Consider the following 15323-nt stretch of genomic DNA (forward strand, 5'->3'; position numbering starts at 1 on the left):
AAAAAACAATGGAATCTTGAAATTCGCAGGGAAATGGATAGCACTGGAAGAAACCATCCTGAGTGAGGTAACCCAGTCGCAAAAAGACAAACATGGTATGTACTCACTCATATATGGATTTTAGATATGGATCAGGATAGTGCCACTCTTTTATTTTTCTAATTCCTTCCATGTTCCCCACCATCTCCTTCTCAAACTTAGGGCCTCTTAGTCTTTAATTAGTTGTTACATATATGCATTCACATATTTAAATTATAAAAACAACCTGCTGAATTCACACCTTGTTGCCCATGTGTATATGTGTTTAGGTCTCACATCTTGAACTTTTGCATTCTTTCTGCTTTCTTTTTTTTTCATGAGACTTGGAAGACATAAAAGCTTCATTACTCTCCTCTGTATACAGCTGAGAAGGTGGCCACTGTGTCATGGCAAGAATCACACATTCTTAGCACTTTGCTGAACTCTTAGTACCAGAAGTATTCGTTGCCCACTCAAAATAAAAAGGAGACAAAGAAAAGTTGCTCTCCATCATGTGCTGTGAGTGCAAACACTAATGTGTAGGAGGCAATTTCACAGGCACATGATATCCATTTAACAAAACAGTAGCATTTGTTTCTCCACTGGCGAGTGAGCCTGTCCTTCCTGCCTAGGGGCTTTTGCCCTAGCTTTCATTACCGTATATGAGATCTTTCCTGTGGTGTGCACGTTAAATCTAATCACAAAACAGTCGGTTGTAATCATAATAACTGTGTCACAACTGAATTAGCAGGCATACCATGCCGATTATGTTGATAGTAGAGTATGCAGAGGCTGTGACCCAGCAGGATGGTCAGTGACTGTTTTTGTTTTTGTTCTTCCAAAACCCTGTATATTTCCTTCTGGTTTTACAAGTACCCATCAGAAGGAGGTAACTAGCTCCTTCTGTTTGATTTCTCCACATCTGGAGACTTCATATAGATGAGCAGCAGTAGGATAGTAATTACCGCTTCCTCCTCTCCTCTTTCCATCACTTCTTCCTTCCTTTCTTCCTTCCTTCCTCCTCCCTCTCACCCTTCCTTCCTTCATCTATTTTCTTCTTTCTTTTTCTATTTCTTCCTATCCTTTGTTGTTTGCCTTTGTCTGAGGACAGGAGCATGTGTAGCCAATTTTAGATTCATCTTGAATTCACTAAGTGGCTGATGACGATGTGAGAGAAAAAGATTCTCAGGGTATAATGGCAAATTCAAAGAATAGCATAGGTGAAACAGTTTTCACAGTCCAATCCTAAAAACCCGAGATGCTACCTTAGAAAAAAGTCAGAAACAGATGGTGCAAGAATTGTCAGATTTCTCTTTAAACCTATAAAGACTCCCTCTATTGAGGAACCTCTTTTCTTACTCTCCTCTATTCTTTCCCCAATTAGATCTTTCTGATCTCTCATGTTCTCCTCCCCACCATCTTAAATGCCCTTCCCCTATAATGAGATTGATGACTACCTTAATTGCCATAATAGAGCCTTCATCCAGTAGCTAATGGAAACAGAAGCAGAGATTAATAGCTGAACACAGAAGTGAATTCCTGTCATCCAGTTGCAGAGAGTGAGGAGTGGTGAGTAAAGGAGTCAGGACCATGCTGGGAAAATCCACAGAAACAGATGACCTGAGCAAGTGGGAGCTCAGAGACCCCAAGTCTGACAGCTAAGTAACCAGCATAGGACTGAACCAGGCCCCCTGAATGTTGGTGTAGTTGGGAGTCCTGGGCAGCCTATCGGGCCTCTGCCAGTGGAACAGTATTTATCACTAGTGTACAAAAGGACTTTGGGAACCCATTCCCTATGGAGGGATACTATCTCAGCCTAGATACACCAGAGAGGGCGTAGGTCCTGCCCCAAATGATGATTCCTCCATGGGAGGCTTCACCTTCTCTGAGGAGCAGATGCTGGGCATTGGATGGAGGTTTGATGGGGCCATAGGAGGGTTGGAGGGGAAGGGAATTGGAATTGGTATGTAAAATCAGATTGTTTATAATTTAAATAAAATTTTATTTTAAAGAAAATGGCAGGAGAGCATAGTCTTCTTTGTCCCATCGGCCAGTACAATTTTCAAGCTCTTCCAAGCATAGTCCCCACCTCCAAATTCTCGACACAAATGTTTCTCCAATGGATATCCTAGGGCTTGAGAGTGCACCGCTTTCTCATCCTGGGCTCAGTAATGTGTCAAACTGCCTGTAACTTCACTCCCTGGAGTTTGGAGAGAAGCAGGTACCAGTTGCCTTCTAGGGAAGAGTGGGAATAATGTCTTCTGCTTATTTGTGATGCTTTGAAGTTAGAAATATTTTTTCTGAAATTATTCTGAAAACAGACCACAACAATTTATTTCTTACAATGACCTTGAACTCCTGAGACTTCGGCTTCCATACCCTTATGATCCTTCTTGCCTCCACATCCCATCCTGGGATTACACTTAGGAAACTCCTGCCCAGCTTTGCAATAGTCTTTACTACACATGAGCCCTGTGAAGTAACAACAAATTAAAAGTATAATTAACACAAAAAATATACACACATATAATACAGAGAGACAGAGAGATACATATGGGAAATTAAAGGTATAATTAACACAGGAAATAAAAATATGTTAAATGTTTATTTATTGAATCTAAGAAAGCATTTGAAAAGCACACACCACATAAAATTAACAAAATGAAAGATGAGGCTAATAAAAACTAATTTCACCAGAAGTTGAAGTGTTAATTCATTAAATTTAAATGAACAGATTTAAAAATATTAATGAACCTAAAATAGATGACCTATATCTGAGCTATAAATCATAAAAATATACAATTGAAAAATGGCTATAAGTTATTCTGTAGACTAAACTTTTCTCAGGGACAAGGATGGAGAGACATGTGCTAAAAAGAAAGTGACAAATAATGGCATTCATCACAACTAAGAAGTAAGCCTTTATTGGGGAAAAATAACTGCATACTGTTAGTATAGGCAAAGTTTGATGGGTGTTATCAGGGAGAGAAAGAAAAGGAAAAGGTACCTCTGAATTTGAGTATTCCCATCACTATATTAGTTCCTGCTAGTCAAAGGACGGCTGTGGCCTTAATCCATTGGTCAGTGACTATAGGGAGGAGGGATAAACATAACTTTCATAGAGTCCCAGGAGAATGGCATACGGAAGAATTCAGAGTCAGGAGAGAAGAATCCTCCAGCCTGGCTTGAGATTCTCTTCTTTATTCTCTTCATTTTCTAACCTATCTTCCCCCATGAGAGACATTCCTAGGATATAGTCCACATGTAAGTTTTAATGACACTTGTATTACAAAACAAAGTAAAGTCTAACATACACTGATAAAAATGTGTATTTGAACATTTATTGTCATTTTATGTTCAGGAAAGAAATATATATATTTATATGTATATGTATATATGTATATGTATATATTTCCTCCAAGGAAGCTGGCTGTTGCTCAGTTCCTCCCACTTATTCTTGGCATGGATGTGCTTCCTCCCCCAACTTCTTGATGATCAAGTAGGAATGCTTGTACTGGAAAGCCCTGAGCAGCTCCATGGTGCATCACTCACAGGGCTTGAAGCAACACACATCTCATCATGTTGCACATGGTCTTGGTGTGTTAGCTGATGCTCTCCATGCTGGCTTGCTGGCATTCTTCTTCATCTGTAGCCATGAGCTTCTGCAAATCCATGGCTGTTGGTCTCCAATGGTGACTGTGACAGTGTAAAAGCAGTTTGTTATTTTTTCTTCTTAGACAATGCCAAGATAGTAGTTCATTATTTTTCCTACTTAATGCAATTATGCCTTTAGACAAGTGTACTTTGCCTATAAGTGAAAATGACACTAGAAGCAAACAAATGATAAGCAACCAAAAACAAGTTCAAATTATACTATGTTCAGTATCACAATGTATAATATATTAATGACAAACATTGATAGTCCCAATCACTGATTATGTCTCCAACTATATAGTTTTACTTCTTGCCAATTTGTAGAAAAGAAAAGCAATACATGTAAATATAATGCTATATAATTATATTCTGATATAAAACATTTATTTACTATCAAGTCATTGCTAATTGCTTACAATTTTGCCAACTGTAATTATGTTAATATAATGAATAAAGTGTACTCTGAAGAATTAATTTTATATCTGTTTTTCAATTGGATGCTTTTTGCATGCATGAATTTATGACTTAGATGCATCTCATCTATTCTGCATGCATAAATATTGTGCAATTTACTTATTTGTCTTTGCTCATTTAAAGTTAATGAATTAAAATTTCAACCCTTTGCCAGAGCCAGACACTACCATACTGAAGTTTCTAATAACTTATTTCTGATAGTTTATTTGTAATAGCTTATGTGGTATGCCACATATTTTAATATTTATATAGCATCTTCTAAATAAATGCATTAATCACTATACCTAGAAAATTCTTGCTCATCTGTGGAGGCATATAATGTTTTCATATGTGTATAATTATCTAGTGCACATCTATGCCATCAAATAAAACATGTGAATCAATTTACCTCAGTAATTGAGTATATTTGAAGATGGTAATGTGGCATGATTGTTAAAGATTTATGTGTAGAAGATCTATAAAATCTTTTCATATCATTGAGGCTCATTGTGTGCCCAAGTCTCTTGAAGACAAATATGAACCCCGAGGTTTGTAAACCTAGAGTTCTAGTTTGTGAACGAGGTGGCTTCAATGTTTTGATTGTCTATCAGTTGAGTTACATTGCTACAATACCTAAATGCAAACATACACGTTTAGACTATAATTAGATAACAAAACATTCAAATGAATACTACCTTTTGAAATAATATTCACAAAATGAAGATGATGACCAATGACAGTAAGCCTTCGATGTTTACCTCAGCATTGTCTTTAAATGATGTAAGAAAAGATCTTTGATTTTAAAAAAGATAAATGATTTTAATTGATTGCAGTTTACAATTTGTTGCAAAGAAAGAAGTGTTTTCTGGATGAGGGGTAAAAACTATATTTTCTATGAGTTTAAGGACAAATGTTCATAGATTGTTGTTAGTGATTATGATTGGTTGGTAAATTAGTGCTTATGGATTCTCCTCCAATTACCATGAATTCACTATCAGTGAGCAGTTAGCAAAATTTCCAGTACAAAGAAATGTTTCCCTCCTGTTCAGGGCATCTTGCCCCAAATTAGAGATTTATTGGCTACCTAAAAGGTATGTAAGGCACTACTGAACCCTCAGGGTTATACTGCTATGCTTTTAGCTGATGTCCTTCATAGGCATCAGGGCTAGGTAGGACTATTCGCTGCCTCTCTCTTTTTGAAAGTACCATATGTTACCATGAGAGCTGGGAGAGGTTATTCAGAACACTTCCAACTCTGGAGTCTCTGGGGTCTATATATGAATTATAGAGTATATACAGCAATAGGAACTTATATTCCATTTCTGGGAATAACGAAAGGCAAGAGAAATGGGCTTTTTTGTGAAAGAGGTGGCAAAGAAAAAAAAAACAAAAACTGTAAGAGCCAGAAGATTAGGAAATTTCTGTGAGATTGTGTCTCATTGTAATATCAGAAACTACACTCATAAAGTCTCACCAACATGACTACCCAAACATGAGCTGAACAAGAACTATCCTAATGGACAAGTCAGCATGGATGAGAAAAGAAAATGAGGCCACAGGATAAAGAGCTATGTGCAGATGGGGAAAGCTGCGACTGGGTGAGGTGGTCAATTGTTTCTTCAGTGCCAAATGGTCTGCCCTAAAAACATGCATACAAGTAACATCATACGGATTGAACAGATTAAATTTAAGAATGTATATGTCATAGAACCTTCATCTAGTAACTGATGGAAGCAGAAGCAGAGATTCACAGCTAAGCACTGAGATGAACTCATGGAATTCAGTTGTAGAGAGGCAAACCCACAGAAACAGCCAACCTGAGCAAGTGGGAGTTCATGGCCTCAAGACTGGCAGCTGAGGAACCTGCACAGGACTGAACCAGGCACCCTGAATGTGGGTGTCAGTTGGGGAGGGAGCTTTGGGCAGCCTATGGGGCTGCTGACAATGGAATCACTATTTATCTCTAGTGCATGAATGGGCTTTGGAAGCCCATTCCCTATGGAGGGATATTCTCTCAGTCTAAATACATGGGGCAGGGCCTAGGTTCTGTCCCAAATGATGTTACAGAATTCAGTGATTCCCCCATGGAAGGCCTCACCCTCCATGAGGACTGGATGGGGGGTGAAATGGGAAGGTGGGAAGGAGAGGGAACTGGGATTCTGGGATTGATATGTAATTAAGATTGCTTTTAATTTAAATAAAATTAATTAACAAAGAATGTATGTGTGTATACATATATGTGTGTCCATACATGTATAATATACATTCAAATATATCTATATACATGCACAAGAACAATTAGTTCATTAGTAAAAAGGGCTATGAATTTGAAGAAGAGTGGAGAGTAGCATAGGGGACGGATTCCTCTTTCCAGTTTGAATTAGACTTTAGAGTAGTTAAGATGCTTACTTTAGAGTAGTTAAGTTTGCTTACATTTCAAGGAATAAGGAGAATTTAAAAATTACTATAAAAACAAATCTATTGCAAGAGTGATTATAAATGGATTTAAATTCATTGACATTAAAGGGCAAGAAGAAATCTACACTAATATCTATGAAATGTGAGTAATTGAAGATTCACAAATGATTGGTTCCTTAGAATACCCAAAGAGGTAGCAATGCGAGTTCTGTGGTCTGCACTGCAGAGGGAAGTGAGTCACACTGGCCCCATTTATTAAGCACCTACGTACCACATACAAGGTGAAACGAACGAAAAATCTTCACCTCCGGTAGAGATCAAAGCAGACATCATGTCCCCTGTGGATATGTCAGATGTTTACATCTGGCTAAACGCACATACTATATTAGAACAACCTTAAACATTTAAAAGGAATATGCATGGCCATTTAATATAGCATGGAAACATTCAGTGAAATCAGGGGCTTTTGATAAGGATAACATCTTTAAAAAATGTTCATTCTGGTGTATAATATGCAGCCAAGATGAGCAATACGTGCATTTCTCTTTTGTTTATGAAATTATGCATGCAAACGGTGTTGTGCATCCCAGCTTCATTTTGAAACCTTCCGTCTCACTACAGGCGCTGAGGCTGTGGAGGCACAGTGTAAAAGATTTGAAGTGAGAGCAAGCGAAGATGGCAGGGTGCTGTTTTCCGCAGATGAAGATGAGATAACTATTGGGGCTGAGAAGCTAAAGGTCACAGGTACTGTAATGGAGGTCTTGGGATGTTGTTTACCTAATAAAAGCATACACAATTGCATAGAAGATTCTTTGCATGATTTCTGGCTTCCTTACTGAAAACTGAGCCTCTGGTATTACAATATATTTACCTTTCATATAACTTGAAATAAAGTCACTAGTTTGTGTTTAGAGAACAGAGTCTAAATATTAATTAAAAACCTTATTAGTGTCTCAAATGTAAAGCTATGGCACCCAGCTGAACTAATGAAAATGGGTTAGGTGATAAAAGAAAATATGAGTAAAGATGACAATTCTAAAGGTGCTATATCCATTGTCCTTCTTGTATATCTTACATATATATGTCCCCCAACACATACAGAAACAAACACATACAAACTCATGCTAAATCCTTTCTTCTTTATCAAGATACCATGTATTAACTTCAGAACAACTTTATTCTTGCCTGTGACACTCCTAAAATGAAAGTATCAAAGACAAATGTAGTTTATAATTTCACATGCATAGGAGAGAAAATTGTAAAGAGTATAGAAGACAATATGAAGGCAAGGGATTGGCTGGTCCCCTTACATAGCTTTAAAGCAGTACCCTAGTCTTTTTACAAATAACACTACAAAGAGACACTGACTCCAGGGTGCTCCATATAAATTAGGTAACTGTTCTGACAAGACTTCAAAGTCCGTGTGACAAAAGATCCGTATGAATTGTAAATTAGTGACACGAAGGTTTTCCTATCCAAGCAATATCCATAGGAATTCAAATTAAGATGAATCCTTTCCCACTTCCTTTCTCTTTATGAATAATGATAATGTTTGACAGACTCTAGTTTCAGAAAGAAGTGGATGGCTTACACAATGGCTGTGTTTATAAGTCTGAGACAAAATCACCATATATCTGAAACAAAATCATGGTGCTTATAGAATTTAGCATATTAATATTTAACCTACTTAGAACGCAGGTGTACAAATTAGAGGTCCTATTGTAACCTGAACATCACTGTTTAGTTTTCCATTGCTGCAACAAAATACACAACGTCAAAACAAACTAACTAACCAACAACAATTTGAGAGAAGCAAATAACTTGGCTCATGGCTCCAGAGGTTTGGCAGTACGTATTAGCATTTGATTAGCTCAATAGTTTTAAGCCAGAACTCATGCTGAACCTGAGAGCAGAGAGGGTGTGATATAAAAGTCCTACTCAGTGCAGATGAAGAACAAAGCCATAAAGAGAAAGAGTAAATTCTTCCATCAATTAGCCCATGCGGAATGTAGAGCCCTTGAAGATGTCAACTTCTAGCCAACATTTAACACATGCACTATCAGTGTGAAATTTTAGATTCAAGCCATAATAAGCAACATTGTTATTCTGTGCAATAATAGATAATATTTTACTCAAGAGTCATAAATAACTCTTGAGTGGACTACCTTTGCTTGGCAGAAATTTGCTTGAAGTGACTACAATGTGTATTTCTTCTTAATATTCCTAAAGATTCCTTGATAAAGTGGAGTTTTAGTTCAAATATAAATCCTTTAAAACTCTATTTATTTTGTATTCCTTACTATGAACTCAAGATATCACCTAATAGAATTGTCTTGCAACACCCAGTAAGCACATAGAGGACATAAACCTTTCTATACAGCAGATTCAAATCCACTGCTTTCAGGCTGCATCCATCAAATGTAATCAGCACTTTCATTTGTAGTCCAGATGCAACAGTAACCCAGAAAACCAAGGGAAGGTAAACAGTAAGTCTGACTTTGGAAGGTGAAAGTCTGTAAGTTAAAGGAAAATTATTAATTGGATTCACACATCTGTTTTGCATTGACAGAAAGCAGAAAGTAATGAAGTGCAGGAGGAGAAAGTATCTCTCTCTCTTCTCCAAACAGCAGCAATTAAAAGTGGCAGTCTGTGAGAGTAGAGAAATTCAACTGCATGTATCCTTTGCCCTCCTGTTTGTTGGAAAGTCAAGAGCATCTCACCTCTGTGTGTTTCTAATGGAATGATTGTAAGGATAGACAGGTTCCAGCACTTGCTTGACAACACAAAAAAGGATTTTCTGAAGAGCTGTCTTTTAAATTAAACAGTCTGCTGCTGGGTTGGGATCAATATTTCCTGGTTTGTTTTTATTACCCAGCTTCTATTTCCCCGTTCTTGTCTATTACATTAGCCCACTGTGATGAGGTCAGCTTTACAATCAGCCTTTCTTTAGGTAGAAAGTTTGCTCCTGAGAGCTGTCCAAATGCTAAGAACATGGTAACACTCAGGCACCAGGAAGAAGCAGATTATCTGAAAAGCTGCGGGAGAGCTGACAAAATCATGTGCTAAGAAAAGTGATGTATTGTCACTTAATTTCCTCTAGTGACAATTTCCAGGTTTATACACTTGACATAATCACTCAACTCAGCTTTCTAGTTGCTTCTTAAACTTCCCAGTCATGGTGACTTCAGAGACATGAGACAACATTGACCCTATAGAGTTCTAAATGGCAGTTGAGTTCCAGTTTTGAAGTACATATACAAGTCAAGCAATTGTCACAAATAAGCTGATTTGTCAGAGGTATTCATTAGTAGACATTTCTGTGGCTTATTTTTATTCAAGGTCACAAGGAAATGTTCCCTATTTTTTTGATAAAGCAAATATTGCAAATTTAATACCTAATATGAAATATGAAGACATTCATAATGAAAGGTAATGTGCTTCCAAACACTAACCCCAGGCATAGGACTATAAGCAACTAAAGAATGCTGTGAATGTGATATAGTCTACTCCAGGAAAGACCCACCTCCCCAAATTAATTACAAGCCCTGAAGTCATAGACATATAAGAAACTGTATAAGAATGAACAGGTTGTAATCATATATTTAGAGGTATATATGCATATAAATTGTATGTTATTCTATATTATTTTATTCACATATTTTATGTTGATGTAACCCAACAATTAAATCAAAAGAGAATATGAATTTAAGAGAAAGCAAAGAGCAGAGGGGTTCATGGGATGGGTTGGGAGAGGAAAAGGAAGGGGAAATTTATATAATTGTGTTTTAATTCCAAATTTTAAAACTAAATATTTTTAAAAAGGAACATCTCTGTTCAAATCAATGGATTCCATTTGATGCTCAAAGTTCTTATATGTGCTATAGCTATAGATTTTCTTGTGGGATATAATCCATTTTGCTATAGCATAAATAATTGTCTACTTCTTATTCATCACACATTAGTGGGCATTTTTGCAATATCTTCTTTCCTTACTTGCTGTGGGTAAGAGAATGATGACTTTGGCTTCTAGAAAATGCTTCGGCTTATTATGCCTCCCAATAGATCCTGCCTGCAGGCAGAGTGTCTTCAACCTCTTCTTTAATGTGGGTTTCTCCAGCTTCTTTCCTGTTACACTTTTCTTATTCCATTTTCTTCCATCAGCTGGTAAATGTCCACTTTTAGTGATTCACATGATGGGGTTGTAGTCTAAGTTTCAATTGTTGTGATAAAACAACATGACCAAAAGCAACTTCAAGGGGACAGTTTATTTCATCTTGTAGTCATGGAGAAATTGTGCTTACTGACTTGTTCATTACTTCGATATAGCACCCAGGAGTAACACCATCCACAGTAGCCGAGTTCCTATCGCTTTGATTTTCAAACAAGGATATGCATCACAGGCTTACTCCCATACCCATCTTGTGGGAATATTCTCCCAAATCAGATTCCTTATTTTAAAATGAACCTTGCTTGTTTCAGGTTAACATAAAATTAGGCAGCACAAAAGGCATTTGTCCTACTATGCTATTCAGTTTACATCATCAAACACCTGGACATTTCAGGGAAAAACTCCTAGTTCACTGATGAAAAAAAATGCGAATTAACAAATACAAAATCTGTTTTTCATGAAACATAAAATATATAATACGTCTTATCCATATTCACAAAACCAAAGACATGAACTCCTTAGTCTGTTAGGCAACAGTCGCTGTCACTCTGCCTAACACTGCAGAAAGCATTGATTCTGTTAGGCCTGATTTTCTTCTTTTAAGTTGTATTTTTTAAAATGTTCAATATGTAGGGTTGGTGTAAGGAAAAAACAATAAAAATAAAGACAATTCCTGGGTCAAATTTGTATCTAGGAGATGCTATTTCTACTAAAATTATAATTTTAAATGTCACCACTATTCTTAATGAGTTTTAAACTTGTTAAGTACTTGTAAAAAACAAAATACATTTGTCAAAATATGAAAATAGAAGTAAAAAGTAGAAAAAGTGTTGTAGGAAAAGCAAATGTAAATTTATACTAGTCATTACATAACTAGAGGTATAAAAAAAACCCCTCAAGTAAGAAAATGCCTCCATAAGATCAAGTTGTAGACAATCCTTTAGGGCATTTTCTTAGTTAGTGATTGATGAGAGAGGGTCAAGTTCATTATAAGTGGGGCCATGCCTGGGCTGATGATCCTATGTTCTATAAGAAAGCAGGCTGAGTATGCCATGGCAAACAGGCCAATAAGCAGCACCTTTCCATGGCCACTACATCAGCTCCTGCCTCCAGGTCCCTGCTTTGTTTGGGTTCCTGTTCTGACTTCCTTCAGTAGCCATGGCCATGGTGTTCCATCAAAGCAATACTAAACCTAACTAAGATACTATATTGCTCCAGGATGGGTGACATGTGTACAAAGAGAATGTATGGAAAATATTTTTAGAACATTAAAACCTAGAAATAGCTTTGTCCTTTACACATCCCATTTATCTAATTTTAAAATTGTGTTTGTGTGTAACTGTAAGGTAAACAATAGCATTTAAACTCTATCTGATCCTCCCACATCCCGCCTCCTTCCTGTTTTGCTCCTCACAGTAGACATGATATCAGGGCACTAAGAATTCTTGTTTCAGTCATGTGTTACTGCTACCACAATTTAACTATACATATTTATGTGTGTGTGTATTCTTATTTTACTTATTAATCCCTCATTCCCTGTCTGTCCCATCCTCCCATGCCCCCCAGTTCCCCCCAACCTAGGCCCTCCTCCATGTATCTGGGCTGAAATAGTATCCCTGCGTAGGGAATGGGCTCCCAAATAGACTTTGGTAGAATAACTCTGATGTTCAGCACATAATGAGCCAAAATTAAATGATAATACCTTGTTGGATACTCTGAATTTGAAGTAACTACTTTGAAGCAATGAGAGGTGGTCCATGTAAAAATGATGCTTGCCACATAGTAAGGGAGCGGCAAACATTGGAGGTTATTATAGATATTAGAGTGAATAAATAAGCATCATAATGTTATATGAGCGAAATGAATTTTGTTTTAAAGCATTTCCTGTGAAGATATTTTAAACTTCTTTATGATTTTTAGTTTCCCTTTTCTTTCTCTAAAGTGCATGTAGCTATATACAAATAGTTAATTTTACCATTTTATAAATATCACATAGAATCCAATGTAGTAAAAGTAGTTTTAGGGGTTATTTCAAGATACTGGGATGAAAAACAACATGACAAGAAAGAAAAATTTTGAAAATATATTACCCAACAAAATTATTTAAGAGTTAGAACTTTATCACAGTTCATTAGTCAAATTAATGTCTTATAATCTGATTAATAACATGAGTATAAGTTTGCCATTGATGAGAATCGGTATCTGTAGTAACTCTTTAATTCCTCAGTATTGAGGGTGTCTTATTAGCATCACTCAGTACACCACGTCTCAGTTTAAGCTAGTTTCAGGAAATGAATTCTGTGCTCAGTGGCAGACAGAGGGAACTAGATCTGTGTCTCCTGGCTTATCGTCCGTTCTCATTTCAAATTCATTTTATCTGTCAGTATTTGTCTGTTTATACAGCACATCTAGTCCTTGAATAAGTATTTCTGCAACAGATTTGAGACCGTTAAGATCTGATTAATTTACTGACCAGATTTGCCTGATAAAATGTAGAAGAGAAGGTATCTGAACATACTGTGCGTTGAACTCTTCAACTAAGTCACAGGTAGCCCCCAGAAGAAACTCTGTGTCTTAAAGTGGCTATGAAAATTGAAGTCTTAGCAATGCCTGATGAATGAGGACAGGAGGGAGGGATTTAGTTTGCAGTTTCTAAGGTCTGTTGCTTATTGAGAAAGACATCATTTTAGCTTTGGGTCAGCTGGACCACCATAATCAAGCTGACCACTGTCCTGGAATAGAACTCACTATGTCAGGGGAAAATACATTTCCATCCCAACGTCACCTGGACACATCTGTATGAATGCACTTTGTGTAAGTTGGAAAAGCTCTCCATGATCATGCTTTTTGTCACTGATAACCAGTGCAGTGGTTCATTTCCTCTTAAAGTTGGAAAGGAGGCAGAGGAGAAAGGAAAAGAGAAAAGAAAAACATAGTAATTGGAGTGAAATTACTAAGTGGTTCTCTTAGTTCCCTATTGCTAATTTTTTCAATTTCTTTTATTAAAAAACTGCTTTTTATTTCTAAATCCAGAACTTCCAGGATCGAAGCATTTTCACTGTCTTCAAACCAAGTGTTGACTAGATATTGTTGGCTTTCTGAAAGTATCACACCTTCTCCTTTCCTACTTTTGGAGTCCTCCTTACCTGTTTCCAGGCTTCTCTGTCTTTATTTTCATTAAGTTTTTTATTACATTTATTATGTAATATATTTAGTATACTCTTCTCCCTCCACCAGTTCCTCCCACATCCTCCCTATCTCCAAACCCACTCCTCCATAAATTCTCTCTTTCTGTCTCTCTCCGCTGTCTCTCCCTCCCCTGTGTGTGTGTGTGCGTGTGTATGAAGAAACAACAAAACAAAAAAACAAAAATCAAACAAACAACAAACAAATATAATAAAATTCCAAACCAAACCAAAAAAATACAAACACAGAATTGAAAACCATGTTGGTCACCTTTTCCTGAGCATGTGGCCTGTATGGAGTATGGATGACATAGTCATGTGTAACTTTATAACCTCATGAAGCATGAGAACAGTGGTTCTCAATGTTTGTCTTGCATTATGTTTTGGAAGTAACCAATTTAAAGTGTTTGTGGGAACTATTCAAAATGGCATGTTAATTGATTTTTTAAAAGCTAAAACATAAGAGCTAGCTCATTACAAATAGCATTTGGAGTGACATCTAATTTTAACTCTTCATTTCAAATTATCAGCATACGTTCTTTATAAATTTTTATTGTTTTATATGCTTTTGATATATTTTCATTTTTCTTTTTCCTAACTACCATGTGGTTGATAAGAACACAGCATTGCACAAAGTTGAGCTGAAGTTGTTAGTCTAAACAGAAGACAGTCTTATTCAATGTGGTTAGTTGAAATACCTTAAGTAAAATGTTGTAGCATGTCACCAGTATGTTAGAGTACACTGGATGTTTTACTGTAAAGGATTCTGTTGGGTGAAGGAAGTAATTCCCATTCATATTTACCTGACTGATGCTAATTGTCATTGACATTGATCATGGAAACTGATTAGGGTCCTTTCACTATGATGAGAAACTGACATAGTTTATGTCAAAAGAGAAATGGTTTATTTTGATTAGCATGGGTATTGAAAGAGGGTTAGAGGGCTAAAACCCCTGTTCTAGACACTATAATTGTATGCCAAAGTCACTTTCTTTGCCTCATTTTAAAAAAGAAGCAAGAAAAATTCGTTGTCATTTTAATTGAAAGCTAAAAACGAAAAATTCCTCTTGACAAACATAAGAACAAATACAAACATAACTGAGATATTTCCTACTTTGCCTAAGTATCTAGGTGAGAACTGATGTGTTCCAACTTTTCCCTTACACTTAGTAATATCTCCTTCTCACTGTCACTATTATCTTTGTTGTAGAGCTCTTTTGTTTGTACTTAGAAAATCATTTCTGAAAAGGTGTATAATCCACTTAGTAGATAATGAGCACCGAATAGTAATGATTATGGAAAATACATTCAGGATGTAGACAATACGGATTACCTGTTCAAAAGGTGCATTTAAAGCAGGTGTGGTAGTATTCACTCCTAATCTAAGCCTTAAGAAGAAGCTCTTGGAGCTTTGGCATATACCAACA

The 15323-nt window shown here is 36.6% G+C and overlaps 1 protein-coding gene across 1 annotated transcript in view; it reads left to right on the top strand.

Annotated features, from left to right (window-relative positions):
* Sgcz (sarcoglycan zeta) overlaps positions 1–15323 on the top strand; it is a 912857-nt gene that overhangs the window by 875436 nt on the left and 22098 nt on the right. Inside the window, exon 5 of the mRNA XM_005066630.4 lies at positions 7165–7287. Within this exon, the coding sequence (XP_005066687.1) occupies positions 7165–7287 (123 nt within the window). The remainder of the gene's footprint in view (positions 1–7164; positions 7288–15323) is intronic.

This window comes from Mesocricetus auratus, unplaced genomic scaffold, assembly GCF_017639785.1.
Source record: "Mesocricetus auratus isolate SY011 unplaced genomic scaffold, BCM_Maur_2.0 Super-Scaffold_100026, whole genome shotgun sequence".
NCBI classification, from domain to species: Eukaryota; Metazoa; Chordata; class Mammalia; order Rodentia; family Cricetidae; genus Mesocricetus; species Mesocricetus auratus.